Here is a 20,945-nt window from a genome sequence, read left to right on the forward strand (position 1 = left end):
GTTTTTATGAAATTGAGGAATGTACCCTTTATCCCTACACTCTGAAGTGTTTTAATCAGGAAAAGATGCTGTATTTTGTCAAATGCTTTTTCTGCATCTATTGAGAGGATCATATGGTTCTTGACTCTTTTCTTGTTGATATGATCTATCACACTGATCAATTTGTGAATATTCAACCACCCTTGCATCCCAGGGTTGAAACCCACTTGGTTGTGATGAATAATCCTTTTAATGTACTGTTGGATCCTATTAGCTAGGATCTTGTTGAGAAGCTTAGCATCTATATTCATCAGGGATATCAGTCTGTAATTCTCCTTTTTGATGGGATCATTGCCTGGTTTGGGGATCAAGGTAATACTGGCCTCATAGAATGAGTTTGGTAGTTTTCCTTCTGTTTCTATTTTATGAGTCAGCTTCAGGAGAATAGGTATTATTTCTTCTTTTAATGTTTGCTATAATCAAATTCTTCCTGTTTCAGTCTTGGTAGTTTATAGGTTTCAAGGAAGGCATCCATTTCTTCCAGGTTGTTTAATTTATTGGCATAAAGCTGTTGATAAAAGTCTCTAATGATCCTTCCTATTTCATTGGTTTTGGTTGTGACCTCTCCCCTTTCATTCATAATTTTATTAATTTAGTCCTTTCTCTATTCTTTTGAATAAGTCTGGCCAGTGGCTTATCGATCTTATTTATTCTTTCAAAGAACCGACTTCCCATTCTGTTGATCTGCTCTACTGTGCTCCTGGTTTCTAATTCATTGATCTCTGCTCTAATCTTGATCACCTGCCTTCTCATGCATGGGTTAGGCTTGTTCTTCTGTTCCAGCTCCAGCTTCATGAGGTGAGAATATAATAATTGCATTTTAGATTTTTCTATTCTTTTGAGTGAGGCTTGGATGCCTATGCATTTTCCCCTTAGGACCGCCTTTGCAGTGTCCCATAGGTTTTGGACCATTGTGTTTTCATTGTCATTGGTCTCCAGAAATTGTTTAAATTGATAAAAACCCTCAGTAAAAAAGATATAGATGGAACATATCTCAACATCATAAGTGCCTTATAGGAAAGACCCACAGCAAATATAATCCTCAATCGTGAAAAACTGAAAGCTTTTCCTGTACAGTCAGGAACAAGACAGGGATGTCAACTCTCGCCATTACTATTTAACATAGACTGGAAGTCTTAGCCTCAGCAATCAGACAACAAAAAGAAATAAAAGGCATCTGAAATGGCAAGGAAGATGTTAAACTTTCACTATTTGCAGACATAATACTCTATATAGAAAACCTGAATGATTCCACCAAAAAATTACTAAAACATGAATTCAGCAAAGTTGCAGGATATAAAGTCAATTTACAGAAATCTGTTGTGTTTCTATATACAAATAATGAAGTAGCAGAAAAAGAAACCATGGATTTGATCCCATTTATAATTGCACCAAAAACAATAAGATACCTAGGAATAAATCTAACCAATGAGGTAAAAGACCTATACTCTGAAAACCTTAGAACACTTATGAAAGTAATTGAGGAGGACACAAAGAAATGGAAAAAAAACATTCCATGCTCATGGATTAGAATAACAAACATTGTCTATACTACCCAAAGCAATCTACACATTTAATGCAATCCCTATCAAAATACCAACAGCATTTTTCACAAAGCTGGAAAAAAAACCCTGAAATTTGTGCAGAACCAGAAAAGACCCCAAATAGCCAAAGCAATCTTGAAAAAGAAAAACAAATCTGGAGGCATCACCATTCCGAACTTCAAACTATATTACAAAGCTATAGTCATCAAGACAGTATGGTACTGGCCCAAAAACAGACACATGGATCCAGGGAATAGAACAGAGAACCCAGAAATGTACCCACAACTATGTGATCAACTAATCTTCAACAAATCAGGAAGGAATATCCAATGGAAAACAGACAGTCTCTTCAACAAATAGTGTTGGGAAAACCGGAGAGCAACATGCAAAAAAATGAAACTGGATCACTTATACCATACACAAAAATAAAATCAAAATGAATGAAAGACCTAAATGTGAGACAGGAAACCATCACAGTCCTAGAGGAGAACACAGGCAGCAACCTCTTTGACCTTGGCTGTAGCAAATTCTTGCTAGACACACTGCCAGAGGTACAGGAAACAAAAGCAAAAATGAACTATTGGGACTTTATTAAGATAAAAAGATTCCACACATTGAAGGCAACAATCAGAATAACTAAAAGGCAGCCTACAGAATGGGAGAAGATATTTGCAAATGACATATCTTATAATGGGTTAATATCCAAAACGTATAAAGAACTTATTAGACTCAACCCCCAGAGAACAAATAATCCTGTTAAGAAATGGGCAGAAGACATGAATAGGTAATCTCCCAAAGAAGACATCCAGATGGCCAACAGACACATGAAGAGATGCTCAACATCACTCATCATCAGGGAAATATAAATCCAAACCACAATGAGATACCACCTCACACCTGTCAGAATGGCTAAAATTATCAATACAAGAAACTACAGGTGTTGGTGAGGATGCTGAGAAAGGGGAGCCCTCTGAATGCAAACTGGTGCAGCCACTCTGGAAAATAGTATGGAGGTTCCTCAAAAAGTTAAAAATAGAACTACACTACAACCCAGTAATTGCAGTACTAGGTATTTACCCAAAGGATACAAAAGTACAGATTTGAAGGGGTACATGCACCTGCATGTTTATAGCAGCATTGTCCACAATAGCCAAACATTGGAAAGAGCCCAAGTGTCCATTGACTGATGAATGGATAAAAAAGAAGTGTTATATATATACAAAGGAATATTACTCAGCCATCAAAAAGAATGAAATCTTGCCATTTGCCATGATGTGGATGCAGCTATAGTGTACTATGCTAAGCGAATTAAGTCAGTCAGAGAAAGACAAACACCATATGATTTCACTCATATGTGGAATTTATGAAACAATACAGATGAATATATGGGAAGGGAAAAGAAACAAGAGAGGGAGGCAAACCATAAGTCTCTTAATGATAGAGAACAAACTGAGGGTTGATGGAAGGAGGTGGGTGGAGGATGGGTTAAATGGGTGATGGGTATTAAGGTGGGCACTTGTTATGATGAGCAGTGGGTGTTATATGTAATTGCTGAATCACTAAATTCTACTCCTGAGACCAATATTACACTATATTTTAATTAACTAGAATTTAAATAAAAATTTGGAAAAAAAATAATGCAAAGCTTCTGCAGAGCAGAGGACCCACCAACAAAAGGAAAAGGCAGCCAACTGAATGAAAGAAAATATTTATAAATCATATATATGATAAGGGTAAATATCCAAAATATATAAAGAAGTCACACAACTCAATAGCAAAAAGCAAACAAACAATCAATCCAATTAGAAAATGGGCAGAGGATCTGAATAGATCCTTTTCTAAGGAAAACATACAGATGGCCCGCAGGTATATGAAAAGGTTTTCAACATCACTGATCATCAGGGAAATGAAAACCAAAACCACAATGAGATACCACCTCACACCTGTCAGAATAGCTATTACCAAAAAGAGAAGAAATAAATGTTGATGAGGATATGAAGAAAAGGAAACCTCGTGCACTGCTGGCAGGAATGTAAATTGGTGCAGCCACTGTTGAAAGCAGTAGAGTTTCCTTCAAAAATTAAAAATAAAACTACCATTTGACCTAGCAATTCAACTTCTGTGTATTTATCTGAAAAAAAATGAAAACACAACTCAAAAACATATAGGCACTCCCATGTTCACCGCAGCACCATTTATAATCGTCAAGATATGGAAACAACTTACGCGTCCACTGACGGATGAATGGATGAAGAAATGTGGTAGATGTATATGCAATGGAATATTATTCAGCCCTAAAAATGAAAAAAATCTTGCCAATTGCAACAACATGGATGGACCTTATAGGCATTATGCTACATAAAATGAGTCAGAGAATGAGAAATACTATATGATCTCACGGATATGTGGAATCTAAGAAAAATGAGCTCATGTATATTGGGGGAGGGGGAGATGGGCAAAATAGGTGAAGGTGGTCAGAAGATACAAACTTCCAGTTCTAAAATAAATTAGTCATCAGGATATAATGAACAACATGGTAACTACAGTTAATAATGCTGTTTTGCCTATTTGTAAGTTGCTAAGAGTATCGACCTTAAAATTTCTCATCACAAGAAAAAACTGTAATTATGTAAGGTGACAGATATTAACTACACTTACTGTGGTGATCATTTTGCAATATATACAAATATCAAATCATGATGTCATACACCTGGAACTGATACAATGTTATATGTCAATTATATCTCAATTTAAAAAAAGAAGACTCTGGTTGTCCTCTGGCTCTCTTTGAATTGCTTTTGCATAATCAAGCCGGGTTCATGTCCTCTAAGAACTGTACAATTGTCTAGGAAATTGTACTTAAAAATATCAGAAATTTGGGAAATATGACCACTTGTGGGGAAAGCAACATAATCTCAGCTCTGCCACTTCCCAGCTGTTTGACCAAGATTTTTCACCTCTCTGACCTTTGGTATCCTCATTTCTAAAATGAACCTAATAATGTGTTCCCTACCATACAGAGTTGTTGTAAGGATTGAAGTGTTAATAGCATATTAACAGGATTAGTACTCTTAAAATGCAAGTAAGCTCCCTATTCCGTAGGCCACTAAGATTGTGCCCTGGGACTACTGTCTTCTTAATGCCTATGATGGGTATCTTCTGAAAGCTACCTTTGAAAGGAACAGAGTTCAGAGGTCACCTTCAGGGTAGGGCAGGCTGAAGTTGGAAAGGGTGTGTCCAGTTTGAGACAGGGGAATGTGTATGGCACCAAATCTCAGAAAGGGAGATTTTAACACTGGGGACTCAAATCTTGGAACTGGAACTCAGGACTAATCAATTGTATCTTTTTCTCTCCCCCTTCCTTTTTTTCTCTGTTCTTCTCTTGTCGTTTCAGGTGCATGATGACTGCCGGAGACGGTTTTCCAAGGAATGCTGGTTTGGAAGTCATCGAACATCAGTCATTCCTCCCACTGCCCTCAGCGACCCTCAAGGGGATGGTGAGTACATAAACTTTAACCTCAGAATGTATTTCATTGGGGAGGGAGGGAAGGTGTTAAGACTGGGGAAATTTTTAATTAAATTATTATTCTCAACCAGTCAAACGTTTTGGGGGAGTAAGAATGTGCATATATGTAGAGACAGCTCATGTTTCTTTTTAGAGCTTTGGGATAATGACTGTTGATGCTTATGGTGTATATGTATGTGGGCATGTTCTCTGTAGGCTTTGTCCCAATTGTTTCTGAATTATCAGACTTTTGATTCCAGCTTGTTCATGATTTTCAGACACTAGATAATCTATAAAATAAGTTTGGTTGCATCAAGGTGGGCAAAGAAGAACTACATAAAGGCCCAGGTCATGTTATTTTTAGAATGGAAACTTACACCAAGGTTGACTCCAAATCTGAAACTAGCATGATCATTGCCCCAACATGCTCTGCTGCTGCTTTGTCAATTCCTAAACACTAGTGATTTATTGAGAGTTCTATTCATAAGGTGTTGAAAGGCTACAAAGAGATTCAGGATAGGAGCATTTCCAGAGTTTATGGTTATCGTTGACCCAGGAAATTGATATAGTACGACAATTGATAGATTAAGGTAGCATACGCTAAGCACCAAAAGAGTGACACTTGGAAACACTTGGAGATCAGAAAATGTTAGGACTGTCAACTAATTGCAGGAGGTTGCACAGAAAGGAGGCAGAAATGAAATCAATGCAGCAAGAGTAAACTTCCTATAGAGTCTTCTCTCGGAAGGTCTAGATATGTTAGAACAGATAAAACAGGAGCAAAGGAGAGGGATGTTTCCTTTAGTTTTGTGTGTGTGTTTTTTTTAAAGAATGATGAGACATAGAAACAACATGGTATAAAGGAAAAAACAAAGGCCAGGCAACCATGAGTTTTTGTCACTAGGTGACTTTGGGTAAGTCACTTACGTTCTCTGAGCTTCACTTTCCACATCTGTAAATGGGGATGATAACTGTGTATTGGGAGGATAAGTGATAATATGTAAAGGGCCTGAATATCAAGAAACATAGTCCCAAAGGACAACAAAATTAAATCACTAGTCTTCTAGCCTAATGAAAACTGTAGACCCCCACAGGGATATTTCACTCTTTGGCCTTGCTCAAATTCAGATGTTCTCTAACTCTGGGGGAAATGCTTGATGGGGTTGCCTTTGTCTTCTCCTAGGAATAGCTTTCTGCCAGTGCTGCTTCTTGTTTTCTTCCCATCTGTGACCAAATTAGGTTTGACAATGAAGTTTGAGTTGCCTTAATTATACAATTTTCTCTTTATCTCAGTTTTCCACCCCCATCCTGGATTATTTTATTAATCATTGCAACATGATGCTATTGTACATATGGAGAAATGAACATCCAGAGAAGTTAAGATGTTTGCTGTAGGTTAGTGAATAAATCTGGAGGGCAACCAGCTGTGGCACACAGCTGCATTCTGTTGTAGAAGTGCAGTGCAGAAGGCAGCCCATGCTCCAAGTTGCCAAACGGATCTACAAATGATTTCAGCTACAACCTCATGGCTATTTAATTTATAGATAACATTAGCATAATTTTTTCCTATTTCTTAATTTAATTTTTGACTCGTTAATATATTCACATGATTCAAATTTTTTAAAATAGAAACACAAACACACACGTTTAGCAAAAAAAACTCACTATCCTTTCAATCTTCTCAATCTCCCATAGCCCCATCCCATCCCCACTCACAAAAAGTTGATTACTGCCATTAGTATATTGAATAGCTTCTAGTATTTCTTCCTGTATAGTAAATATAAACATATATTCTTATCCCTCCCCTTTTTAACACTATACACATTCCTCTGAACCTTGCTTTTTCTTCCTCTTTCACAGTATATTTTGGAGATCTTTTTGTATCAACAAAAGCTTGCTTCCTCATTCCTTTTTACAGCTACAAGATATCCCATTATATGGATATATACCATAATTTATTTGAGAAGTCCTCTAATTTGGTAGTTTTCAGTCTCTTGTTATTGCAACAATGCTTCAATGAACAATCTCTTACAGGTCATTTTGCATATACATCCATAGGAAAAATTTCCAGAAGTGTAATTGTTGGGTCATAATGCATAGGCATTTGTAATTTTCATAGATGCTGTCAAATTGCCCCCCATAGGGCTTGTGTCACTTTGCACTTCCACCCTCAGTGAGAGTTCATATTTTCCATTTCTTCCTCGATCAAGTGTATCATTCATTTTTTTATTTTTGCCAATCTCTAGATAAGAAAAAGATGTTTACCGTGGCCTGGTTTTAATTAGTATCTTTCTTATTTATGAGTGAGTTTGGTCATCTTTTCACCTTTAAGAAACAATTTATATTTCCTTTTCTCATCAATGTAACACCTAGCTCATTTTCATCTCAACACTGGGAAGCAAGTTAGTTTTTTGAATGGCCCACTTTGCAGATAAGGAAATGGAGGCCCAACTTGCTCATGGTAGTTGGTCTCAGTGCTACTGCTGCCTCACCTTTAGAAAGGGACTAACCCATTGTGGTAAAAATCACTGGGCATAGACAGGTCTATTCCAGGACCTCTGGCATGGGGAGTCCTTGCTTCTAAGCATAGCTAACAGTTCCACTAGATATTGGCAGGAACCTGTTTCCATAAATCCTTTCATTGGAGTACATACCCAAAGTCACATGATCACCTGGAGGGTGTTAGCAGAAGGTTGCTGAATAAGGAAAGGAAGCACAGAGCAGAATCAGCTTCTCAAACAAAGGAGAGGTAAGCCTGAAGCCAGGCCATGAGTTGGGGCTTACATTGTTGGTTGGATGAGGAGCAAGCACATAAAACAATACTACCTTTTTCAGGGGCGCCTAAGGTGGCTCAGTAGGTTAAGTGTCTGACTCTTGATTTTGGCTCAGGTCATGATCTCTGGGTTGTGAGATGGGGCTCCGTGCTGGGCATGGAGCCTACTTAAGATTCTCTCTCTCCCTCTCCCTCTGCTCCTCCCCCACAATCACACCCCCCCACCATATGTGTGCACATGCACTCTCTCTCTAAAATTAATTAATTAATTAAAATGAAAATAAAAAGATACTCCCTTTTTTGATGATTTTCTTCATATATCTTATGACCTGACCCCTAATGTTTTTTACCATACTAAACAGTCTCACCCTTATTTTTAAACTGCTTCCTCACATCTTGTTGTCATTTTATATGGTTCCTGTCATCTCTCTGACCTCCTTTCTGCCACTCTTCCCCTCACTCACTACACAAGTCATGCCATTCTGTTTAGTAGTCCTCAGACACCCCAGACAGTCTCCCTTCTCTGGGTCTTAGCACTTATTCTTTCTTCTGCCCCCAAAATTCTTCCCCCTGATATCTGCATTGTTCACTTTTTTTTCTACTTCATTCAAGTTTCATTCAAATGTCACCTCCTGGAGAAGCTGTCTCTGACCACCTTGTCTAAAATAACACCCCTTTAGTCTCCATCTTGTTTCCCTGACTTCTTTTTCTTCATATCATATTGTTTTCTATATTTCTTTGTTATCTTGTACCTCCCACCATTAGAATGTAAGTTCCACAAGAACAGAAACTATTTCTATCTTGCCCACCACTGTATTCTCAGAACATAAGAAGGACAAGCACAGAGAATGCCCTCAATACATATTTGTTGAATGAATGAATGAATGAATGAATGAATGAATGAATGAATAAAATATTAACTACCTTTGTGTCAACATATTTCCTATTGCAAAACAAATGTTGGGAAGGGTACTACCTTTGGATAATGTGTTCAGGGAGAGTAACGACTTCCAAGCTATGCTACTGAAGGGACATAGCAGACTCCCCTTGTAGCTGTGAGTCCTAGCAAGCCCTGAAAATTTGGTGCTTGACTGGCTAAGTGGCTAAGGATGCCTTCAAGATCTACTGGCCAGTGAGAAGAAGCCTGCTTTAGGTTTTTCCAGACAAAACAACCATGAAATCTGCTCATGTCAGCAGTATTCCTCCAGGCTCCCTTTCACTCAGGTTACAACAAATGGGACAACTAAACTCTCCTCCCTCCCTGCGCTCCACACAATTCAGGAGTGGGCCACATGCCTTTTGCCCTTTACATTTATTTTTGCTGGGGTATCCCTGGCAAGTCACAAGCTCAGACTTTAGGGGCTCACGATTTGTCTACCATCTCCTAAGGGGCCTTTGCTCACTGCCTGTCTCCCTGCCAACAGGCACTAAGACTCAGCAGGAGCTGGCAGGCATTGGCAATTTAGACTGCTATTACTCCACTTCCCTATAGGGAACTTCAGAGTTAGGAATTATTAAAAGTCTCTCTTGTTCAGACAAATTCCCTATAGTCTTATTTCCCCTGAAAGTTGGTGTGATAACGGGGATTGCTCTGCCAGAGCCTTAGAGGAGTAATTAAAGCTCCCTCCTTCCTCCCACATTGATATGTTCTGTCATTAGCTCCTGGCTAAAAGACAACCTTTCCCCCCTCCTCTCTCCTTACCTGGTATCTTCTCACTGTGAGAACTGAACTATCCCAGGCAAAGAGAGAACTAATTGGTATTCTGATCCTTGGGCTCTCAACCCTCTCCTTCTTCAGTTTCCCCACAGTGTTTTATTAATCCTTCACTGTGGCACCAATTTCTTTAATCTTTGTGTTTCAACGTACTACCGTGTATGAGTCTGTTCCCTCAGCTTGGGGGCAGGGACTACACCCCTAGCAGTATCTAGCATGATGATTGGCATACAGTAATTGCTCAGCAAATGTTGTTAGCCTGGCAACAGCTGGGCAGACATTTAATAAAAGCCCTTTTGGGTTATGTTCTGAATTCCCCCCTGCTACTCAGTTTCAGGAGACTGGAGCATAAGGAAAGTCTGAGAGTTGTTGGATATGTCTTTTTGCTTTGCTTGTGGTGATTGTATCATGTGTGTTTGCCTATATCTAAACTCATTAAATTGTATGTATTAAATATGTGCAGTTCTTTATCAATTATACTTCAAGAAAGCTGTTTTTTTAAAGTCTATGCACAATGTGATGTCAAGTCGTGTCTTATTTCCATCTCAACGGCCCCCTTTTTTTTTTTCTCCTTTTCTTTTTGTTGTGTGCATGTATCAGGCCAATTAGTAGTATCTTCAGACTTCTGGAACCTCGATTGGTCATCAGCCTGTTCATGTCCCCTTCTCATCTTCATCAACTCTAAAAGCGGCGATCACCAAGGGATCGTCTTCCTCCGAAAATTCAAACAATACCTTAACCCATCTCAAGTTTTTGACCTGTCGAAGGGTGGACCTGAAGCCGGGTAAGCATGAGCTAAGGGATATAGTTGAGTATAGAAGGGATTCTTCACGCTGTACATTCTAGACTAGGATAGGTTTCCTGGAATCAGTTATAGTACCAGGGCAGGAAAGATATATTTTCTCAAGTCAGGATGCAGACACATAACTTCAAAGCATTTGGGGTTGGCTAGTTGGAGGATTTTTAGCCCTCTACCAGAAATCCCTTCAAGCCCACGTCCTGCTCTTAGATTTGTTCCACCTTTCCTGGTTGGAAGAAGTCTAACTATGTCTCCTGACCTCAGAGGAAGAGGCAAATGGGTATTTCTGTTCACCTTTCCTATCCCTCATTCTTTCCTGGGGCCAAGTAGATGTATCTTCCCTATAGACCTATTTTACTTATGGACCTGTTTTACTTGTTCAGCTCTGGTTTCCTTGAAGCCACTGGCCACTGTACAAGCCATTCTTCTTGGGCCTCAGCAAGTGGGTTTTGCTAGGTTACTAGTAGCTTCCAGAGCAAGGGTAGGCATAGAAGAGTGTGGGCTGAAGCAAGGCCTCATCCCCAGGATTGCCTACGGGAGCATTGCCTGTGATGTTAGGTACACAGAGAGATAGGAGCTAAGTGAAAGAAGGCCGGTAGCCTGTTAGCAGGATGCAGAAGCAGTAGTCCTTAGCTCCTGACACAGTATAGAAAAAAGTTGTAAAACCTAGCAACTCATGAAATGATGCCCTTTCCCTTCTTTCTTTCAGGCTATGCATGTTCAAGAATTTTGCTCGTTTTCGCATTGTGGTTTGTGGTGGAGACGGCAGCGTGAGCTGGGTCTTATCGCTGATTGATGCCTTTGGATTACATGAAAGGGTGAGTTCCTAGCTGACTCCATTCAGCCATTGCTAGAGAGACTGGGGGTATAGAGCTGCTCGTCCCAAAATGTCCCTGGTCTTCACTCTCCTTATCTATAACACACATGTTTTCCACTGGTTTCATAGTCAACCTGACAGGCAGATTCCCAATCTAAGCTTCCTCACCTAAACCATTTTCTGTGTGAAGGAGAAATGAGGGTGTTAGCAGAAAGAATGAGCAGTGCTTTATTCCCCAGGCCCCAGAGCAAAGATTTGAAGGGAAGGAGAGCAAGCAAAAAGAAGTGGCTTCAGACCACATTCAGCCCCCAATTTCCTTCCCTTCCTGAGACCACTGATTTTCTTCCCTGAGTCTCAAAAGTAGAAGAAACCTTCCTCTTACTTTCCCCCCTCCCTAGATAGCTCCCTGCTCTTCTGACTCTAGTAGCTTTATCTCCCGAGGCACCTTATCTCCTTGGCCAAGCCTTGATAGAAGTTTGTGGCTATACTTCTCTTTCATAAGCATGGCTATAAATATTAGCATATTCCAACTTTTCCCTGTACTGAGTGGGACCAAACTTTTAGGAAAAAGCTCACTCAGCATCACATATCTTCCTATTACACTTCCTAAAATCAGAAGTCTCTTATTGCCACTGGCTTTGAGACCACTATTTTTCCCAAGGAGCACCTTCTGGGTTCTTTTATGGGTGGATCTTGGTAGGACTGACTGAAAATGGTGCCGGGTTTTGTTCTTGCAGTGTCAGTTGGCAGTCATCCCACTTGGAACCGGCAACGATCTGGCCCGTGTCCTAGGCTGGGGTGCATTCTGGAACAAAAACAAGTCACCTGTGACCATCCTTAACAGAGTGGAGCAGGCTAGTGTGAGGATTCTAGACAGGTGAGTGGCTGAAAGATCTGGTCATTGTGCCCATTCCAGTCCCATATCAATTACTCTCAGTTACATCATCTCAACCGTGAATCTTCTAACCTCCCTCACAGAGCCTCATTCCTTTCTGGTTTCAGTGCAGGGCAGTTTTAGGGGGCCTTGTCTATTAGGAATTCAGGGTCTACCATGTGTCCTTTAGACATCACTAAAGCCCCTCTTCAAACTTAAAAGATCCTAAATCAGGAGGCTCACAAGTAAATTTTAAGGGTTCTGTAAACCTCCTTCAAATTGCATAGCTAATTATCTAGGTAAGCATATTTTTTACTTGGAAGTATTTCTATCTTTCTATTCTATTCCAGAGTAGTATAGAAACCATTCTATAGCTTCATCAGTTTTTCAAAGAAACTCAAAAAAAATTAGGGTTCAGAAACAATTGGCCTAGATTGTCTCTGCTCTAGAGAAGAATGAGTATTGCCATCCTATCTCCTGAGAAAAGATAAGGTCAATGCTGGGTCATAGTATTTGATTTATGGCTGCCCATAAGGATATTCTGGGAAGTTTTCTCAAGGTACCATGCTGAGCCCACCACAAAGACTCTTATTCAGTACATCTTGGGTAGGGCCCTGGCATATGTATTTTACAAAAGCACCTGCGGTGATCTTGATAGTTCCTTCTCTGGTTGAGAAGCACTGCCCTCTGACCCTATGATGGAATTCTTTCCATCACACTGGCCTCGAGAAGTCACGAGGCAGAGGCCCCACTTGTAATATATTTTGAGATCAGGTGACCTGAGATAGTGTGGGCATTTCTACAGCTCATCTTCCCCCACCACATAAACATTCTGACCTTTTTCTTCACATGTGAAGCATTGATGACAGCCTGTGATGAAACAGGGCCTTAAATATCTGTCTTTGACCTTCATTTCAGATGGAGTGTGATGATCCGTGAGACTCCCAGACAAACCCCATTGATAAGAGGACAAGTTGAAATGGATATACCCCGATTTGAGGTAACTACTGCCCAGCTGTAATTCAGGCCAACACCTTTAGTACACAGTGAAATAATAGGCAAAACCCAGAGAGAAGCTTTTGTATTGTCCATGGGCTCAATGAGGATGAGATCAGTGAGGACTGCAGACATGTCAATCAGCAGCTTTGACTAGGAGCTGTGTTAGGCATTGGGGATATAATTCATTCAGCCATTTACTTCTTCATTCATTCAAAATATGTGTGGAAAATATTTATGGATTACCTCCTATGTGTGAGGTTCTAGGAGCTGTTCTAGGAGCTGTTCTTATGTATCAGTGGGTAGAAAACAATGACACAGTTCATGCTGTCATGGAGTTCATAGTCTAGTAATAGGAACAATAATTTTAATAAAGTACTATGAGTGTTAGTATATAAGGAAGTAGACAGGGGTGTGAACACCCAGCAGGTGTACCAAACCCAGTCTGGGGGAAATCAAGGAAAGCTTCTCAGAAGCGCCATTTCAGAAGAGATTGAAGGACCAGAGGGAATTAATCAGAATATTAAGAAACAGGAGGCCTGTTCCAGACAGACTGAATAGTGCGTGTTGTTCCAAAGGCAAGACAGAGCATAGAATATTCACAGAACAGAATGGAATATTCACATACATTTATTAATGGCTAAGGCATAGGGGTCAGGGAGGAGAAATGCAGGGAGAATGACTAAAGATGAGGCTGGAAAAGCAATCAGGGGCCAGGCCAGGAAGAACCCAGTAATCCACGGTAGGAAGTTTGGGCTTTTATCCTAATGAGAATTATAGAACGATTTTTTTCTTATGTTATTATGAGAATTTTCAAACATACTAGCCTCTTTTTTTAAAATTAATTAATTTATTTTTTTATAATTTCTATTTTGTTATATTAGTCACCATACAGTACATCCTCAGTTTTTGTGCAATGTTCCATGATTCATTATTTGCGTATAACACCCAGGGCAGAATGCAATATGTGTCCTCCTTAATACCCACCACCGGCCTATCCCAATCCCCCACCCCTCTCCCCTCTGAAGACCTCAGTTTGTTTCCCAGAGTCCACAGTCTCTCATGGTTCATTCCCCCTTCTGTATACCCCCCTTCATTCTTCCCTTCCTTCTCCTACCAATCTTCCTGTTTCTTATGTTCCATAAATGAGTGAAACCATATGATAATTGTCTTTCTCTGCTTGACTTATTTCACTTAGACTAATCTCCTCCAGTCCCATCCGTGTTGCTGCAAATGTTGCGTAACTGTTCTTTCTAATGGCTGAGTAATATTCCATTGTATATATGGACCACATCTTCTTAATCCAGTCATCTGTTGAAGGGCATCTCGGCCCTTCCACAATTTAGCTATTGTGGACAATGCTGCTATAAACATTGGGGTGCATATGGCCCTTCTCTTCACTATGTCTGTATCTTTGGGGTAAGCACCCAGTAGTGCAATTGCTGGATCATAGGGTAGCTCAATTTTTAACTTTTAAAGGGACCTCCACACTGTTTTCCAAAGTGGCTGGAACAACTTGCATTCCCACCAACAGTGTAAGAGGAATCCCCTTTACCCACACCCTCTCCAACATTTGTTGTTTCCTGCCTTGTCAATTTTTGCCATTCTAACTGGTGTAAGGTGATACCTCAAGGTGGTTTTGATTTGAATTTCCCTGATGGCTAATGATTTTGAACATTTTTTCATGTGTCTGTTAGCCATTTGTATGTCTTCATTGGAAAAGTGTCTGTTCATATCTTCTGCCCATTTTTTGATTTGTTTATTTGTTTCTCGTGTATTGAGTTTGAGAAGTTCTTTGTAGATCTTGGATACCAGTCCTTTATCTGTAGTGTCATTTGCAAATATATTCTCCCATTCCGTGGGCTGCCTCTTAGTTTTTTTGACTGTTTCCTTGGCTGTGCAGAAGCTTTTTATCTTGATGAAGTCCCACAAGTTCATTTTATCTTTTGTTTCTCTTGCCTTTGGAGATGTGTCATGAAAAAGGTTGCTTTGGCCGATGTCGTAGAGGTTGCTGCCTATGTTCTCCTCTAGAATTTTGATGGATTCCTGTCTCACATCGAGGTCTTTCATCCATTTGGAGTTTATTTTTGTGTATGGTGTGAGATAGTGGTCAAGTTTCATTCTCTTGCATGTAGCTGTCCAATTTTCCCAGCACCATTTATTGAAGAGACTGTCTTTTTCCCACCGGATGTTTTTTCCTGCTTTATCAAATATTAGTTGCCCAAAGAGCCGAGGGTCCATTTCTGGGCTCTCTATTCTGTTCCATTGGTCTATGTGTCTGTTTTTGTGCCAGTACCATGCTGTCTTTGTGATCACAGCTTTGTAGTACAGCTCGAAATCCGGCATTGTGATGCCCCCAGCTTTGTTTTTCCTTTTCAACAGTTCCTTGGAGATTCGGGGCCTTTTCTGTTTCCATACAAATTTAAGGACTGTTTGTTCCAGTTCTTTGAAAAATGTCCTTGGTATTTTGATCGGGATAGCATTGAAAGTGTAGATTGCTCTGGGTAGCATGGACATTTTAACTATGTTAATTCTTCCGATTCATGAGCATGGAATATCTTTCCATCTTTTTATGTCTTCCTCAATGTCTTTCAAGAGTGATTTATAGTTTCTAGAATATAGGTCCTTTACGTCTCTGGTTAAGTTAATTCCAAGGTAACGTATGGTTTTTGGTGCTATTGTAAATGGGATGGATTCCCTAATTTCTCTTTCTTCGGTCTCGTTATTCGTGTATAGAAATGCAACTGATTTCTGAGCATTTATTTTGTATCCTGCCACGTTACTGAATTGCTCTATAACTTCTAATAGTTTGGGAGTGGCTTCTTTTGGGTTTTCCATATAGAGTATCATGTCATCTGCAAAGAGAGACATTTTGACTTCTTCTTTGCCAATTTGAATACCTTTGATCCCTTTTTGTCGTCTGATTGCTGTTGCAAGGACTTCTAGTACTATGTTGAATAATAGTGGCGAGAGTGGGCATCCTTGTCGTGTTCCTGATCTTAAGGGAAAGGCTTCCAGCTTTTCCCCATTGAGAATAATATTTGCAGTAGGCTTTTCATAGATGGCTTTTATGAGATTGAGAAATGTACCTTCTATTCCTACACTCTGAAGGGTTTTAATCAGGAAAGGATGCTGTATTTTGTCAAATGCTTTTTCGGCATCGATTGAGAGGATCATATGGTTCCTGAGTCTTTTCTTGTTGATATGATGTATCACGCTGATTGATTTGCGAATATTGAACCACGCTTGCATCCCAGGTATGAATCCCACTTGATCGTGATGGATAATCCTTTTAATGTACTGTTGGATTCTATTAGCAAGTATCTTGTTGAGGATTTTGGCGTCCATATTCATTAGGGAAATCGGTCTGTAATTCTCCTTTTTGAGGGGGTCTTTGCCTGGTTTGGGGATCAAGGTAATATTGGCCTCATAGAATGAGTTTGGTAGCTTTCCTTCTGTTTCTATTTTTTGAAATAGCTTTAGGAGAATAGGTATTATTTCTTCTTTGAATGTTTGGTAGAATTCCCCAGGAAAACCGTCCGGGCCTGGAGTTTTGTTATTTGGAAGGTTGTTTATCACTGACTCAATTTCTTCATAATTAATTGGCCTGTTTAAGGAATCAATTTCTTCCGGTTTCAATCTTGGTAGTTTATAGGTTTCCAGGAAGGATTCCATCTCTTCCAGATTGCTTAGTTTATTGGCATATAGCTGTTGATAAAAATTTCTAATAATCCTTCCAATTTCAATGGTGTTCGTCGTGACCTCTCCTTTTTCATTCATAATTTTAATAATCTGGGTCCTTTCTCTTTTCTTTTGGATAAGTCTTGCCAGTGGTCTGTCAATTTTATTGATTCTCTCAAAGAACCAGCTTCTAGTCCTGTTGATCTGCTCTACTGTACTTCTGGTTTCTGCTTGATTGATTTCAGCTCTAATTTTGGTCAACTGCTTCCTCGTGCGTGGATTAGGCCTGTCCCTCTGTTGCTGTTCCAGCTTCTTGAGGTGAGAATATAAAAACTGCATTTTAGATTTTTCTATTCTTTTGAGTGAGGCTTGGATGGCTATGTATTTCCCCCTTAGGACTGCCTTTGCAGTATCCCATAGGTTTTGGACTGTTGTATTTTCATTCTCATTGGTCTCCATAAATTGTTTAATTTGATTTTTGATTTCCTGGTTTATCGAGTCATTCCTGAGCAGGATGGTTCTTAGTCTCCAAGTGTTTGAGTTTCTTCCAAATTTTTCCTTGTGGTTGAGTTCCAATTTCAGAGCGTTGTGGTCTGAGAATATGCAGGGGATAATTTCAATCTTTTGGTATCGGTTGAGACCTGTTTTGTGTCCCAGAACATGGTCTATTCTTGAGAATGTTCCATGGGCATTAGAATAGAATGAGTATTCTTTGGTTCTGGGGTGTAGTGTTCTATATATATCTATGAGGTCCAACTCGTCGAGTATGGCATTCAAAGCCTTTGATTCTTTGCTTAGTTTTTGCCAGGGTGTTCTGTCTATTTCTGAGAGTGGAGTGTTGAGGTCCCCTACTATTAATGTATTTTTATTTATATGTCTCTTTATTCTGGTTAAGAGTTGGCTTGTGTATCTTGCTGCTCCCCTGTTGGGGGCATATATATTTATAATTGTCATATCCACTTGTTGAATACTTCCCTTAAGAATAATATAGTGCCCTTCTGCATCTCTAACTATAGTCTGTAGTTTAAAATCCAATTTATCTGATATGAGAATTGCTACCCCAGCTTTCTTTTGAGGTCCATTTGCGTGAAAGATGGTACTCCATCCCCTTACTCTCAGTCTGAATGCATCTTTGGGTTCGAAATGAGTCTCTTGTAGACAGCAAATGGATGGGTCATTTCTTTTTATCCAATCTGCAACCCTGTGGCGTTTTATGGGATGGTTCAAACCATTTACATTAAGACTGATTACTGAGAGATATGATTTTAATGTTGCCATGTTGCCAGTAAAGTCTTTGTTTGTATTGGCTGTGACTTTCTGTTCTGTATCACTCTTGGGGCCTTTTTACTTTTATAGAACCCCCCGTAATATCTCCTGTAGGGCTGGTTTCGTGGTTACAAAATTGGTTAGTGACTGGCGATTCTGAAATGTCTTTATTTCTCCATCAATTCTGAATGACAGCCTTGCTGGATAAAGGATCCTTGGCTGCATGTTTTTCTCTGAAAGAGCTTTAAATATGCTCCCCCAACCCTTTCTCTCATTCCAGGTCTGTGTAGACAGGTCTGACGTAATTCTGATGCTTTTGCCTTGGTACGTGAGAAATTTCTTTGCCCTGGCCGCTTTCAATACTGTATCCTTGCATCTAATATTTGCGAATTGCACTATGACGTGACGTGGCGTAGGTTTGTCGTGGTTGAGCTTGGGAGGGGTCCTCTCTGCCTCTTGGACACGAATGTTTGTTTCCCTTGCTAGATTAGGGAAGTTTTCAGCTACAATTTGTTCAAATATCTCTTCTAGACCTCTGTTTTTCTCCACCCCCTCGGGGATGCCGATGATTCTAACATTGGATCGTTTCATTGAGTCAGTAATCTCCCGTAACCTACATTCGTGGGCGTGGATTTTTTTAAGACCATCTTCTATTTTCATTTTTTCCTCTATTAACCCATCCTCCAATTCACTAACCCGTTCCTCTGCTTCTGCGACCCTGGCCGTCAGAGCCTCTAGTTTTGCCTGCATTTGGCTCATAGAATTTTTAATTTCTGTCAGATTCGCTCTCATTTCTGTCCTTAGGGATTCTATATTCTCAGTAACCTTTTCGTTAATAGTTTTTTCAATTCTACTCATCATTTTGACCATCGTTACTCTGAATTCCATTTCTGATAATTTGGTTACATCCATATCCATTATTTCTGTGGCAGAGGCCACAGAATCACTGTCTTTTCTTTGCTGGGGGGGGCTTCTCCTTCTTGTCATTCTGATGAAGAGAGGTTGCGGGGTTTCCAGAGCCCAAATTATTGACTGGGTCCCAGGCCGTGCCCCTTGTTTTATAGGGATCTTAGGGATGTGGGCTTCTTCTTTAAAGATTTTATTTATTTATTTATGTGGCAGCCAACCAGCGAGAGAGGGAACAGAAGCAGGGGAGTGGGAGAGGAAGAAGCAGGCTCCCAGCGGAGGAGCCCGATGAGGGACTCCTTTCCGGAACGCCGGGATCACGCCCTAAGCCGAAGGCAGGCGCTCAATGACTGCGCCACCCAGGCGCCCGGGTTGTGGGCTTCTTGATTTTTCAGCCTGCCTTCTGTGTTCTGGGGGAGGGGCCTGCCGCGCCGATACTCAGGCAACCCTGTTTGGGTAGAGTCTCCGTGTCCCCTGCGAGGGGGGATGGGGATGGGCACTCTCTGAGCCGGTATTTCCAGGCTTTTGTTCTCTGGCGGCTTTCCCTGGCGGTTTGCTGTGCCTCTTCTGAGAGTCAGAGCAGCAGCGGCCAAATTTCAGCCTCTGTCACGGAACAGAAGGATTGCGGCCCGTTCTCTACTAATGTTCTGGCCACTTTAACTCTGTTTCTGTTGGTGCTGCTCAACCCTGCAGCGTCCCGGGATGTGCGCCCCACACCCGGCGTCCCAGCCCTCACTCACTTCCAGGGCCGGCGCGTCTCTTTCCTTTGTGTTCCTAACGCCGCCAGCCGCCAGCGGCGCCCCCGCAGCGCTCCCGGATCTCGAGGGTCTCAGTCTATGCCCAGTAAAACTGCAGGTTCGGAGTTCCGTGAAGCCGGTGGCGCACGCTCCCGCTCACAGTCTCAGTCTGCTGTTTTGCAGGGTGCGTCCAAAGCCCGCCCGCTCCCGTGCAGGTGGCTACCGCTTCCCGTCACCCGAACGCACGGCAGCTCCTTCCCCTTCCGTTTATCTTCCGATATGTGCGCGGTTTCCACGGCTCCCTTTTGTACCTCAATACTCCAGCACTGGAGATGTTCATTTGTGAATCCAGATGCATCTTTATACGTCTCAGGCTGCTGGTTCCGTGGTTGTTTAGGCTGGTCTGGTACCTATCCCCAGCTTGACTCAGGGGACCAATGGCTTTGGTGTCTCCACTCCTCCATCATCTTAACTCCCGGCTGAATCTAGAAATGCAACTGATTTCTGATGATTGACTTGTATCCGCCATATTACTGAATTGCTCTGTAAGTTCTAGTAGTTTGGGGTGGAGTCTCTTGGGTTTTCTATATAGAGTATCATGTCTCTGTGAAGACGAACAGTTTCACTTCTTCTCTGCCAATTTGGATACCTTTTATCCCTTTTTGTTGTCTGATTTGCTGTTGCAAGGCTTCTGAATACTATGCTGAAAAATAATGGCAAGAGGGGGCATCCTTGTCATTCTGATCTTGGGGAAGAGGCTCCTTTTCCCCATTAAAATGATATTCATGTAGGCTTTTATAGATGGTTTTTATGAAATTGAGGAATATACCCTCTATCCCTGCACTCTAAAGTGTTTTAATCAGGAAAAGATGCTGTATTTTTGTCAAATACTTTCTCTGCATCTATTGAGAGGATCATATGGTTCTTGACTCTTTTCCTGTTGATATGATCTATCACACTGATCAATTTGCGAATGTTCAACCACCCTTGCATCCCAGGGTTGAATCCCCACTTCGTTGTGATGGATAATCCTTTTAATGTACTGTTGGATCCTATTAGCTAGGATCTTGTTGAGAAGCTTAGCGTCCATATTCATCAGGGATGTTGGTCTGTAATTCTCCTTTTTGATGGGATCTTTGCCTGGTTTGGGGATCAAGGTAATACTGGCCTCATAGAATGAGTTTGGTAGCTTTCCTTCTGTTTCTATTTTTTGAGTCAGCTTCAGGAGAATAGGTATTATTTCTTCTTTGAATGTTTGGTAGAATTCCCCGGGGAATCCATCAGGCCCTGGACT

General features: G+C 40.7%; 1 protein-coding gene across 1 annotated transcript in view; it reads left to right on the forward strand.

The window, feature by feature from the left end:
• The window catches only part of DGKK (diacylglycerol kinase kappa), a 181,647-nt gene that overhangs the window by 102,329 nt on the left and 58,373 nt on the right, over positions 1 to 20,945 (forward strand). The window contains exons 8-12 of the mRNA XM_040631564.1: positions 4,978 to 5,080; positions 10,176 to 10,359; positions 11,084 to 11,192; positions 11,929 to 12,068; positions 12,984 to 13,065. Of these exons, the coding sequence (XP_040487498.1) occupies positions 4,978 to 5,080; positions 10,176 to 10,359; positions 11,084 to 11,192; positions 11,929 to 12,068; positions 12,984 to 13,065 (618 nt within the window). The remainder of the gene's footprint in view (positions 1 to 4,977; positions 5,081 to 10,175; positions 10,360 to 11,083; positions 11,193 to 11,928; positions 12,069 to 12,983; positions 13,066 to 20,945) is intronic.

The sequence above is a fragment of the Ursus maritimus genome (assembly GCF_017311325.1).
Source record: "Ursus maritimus isolate PB19 chromosome X unlocalized genomic scaffold, ASM1731132v1 scaffold_X1, whole genome shotgun sequence".
NCBI classification, from domain to species: domain Eukaryota; kingdom Metazoa; phylum Chordata; class Mammalia; order Carnivora; family Ursidae; genus Ursus; species Ursus maritimus.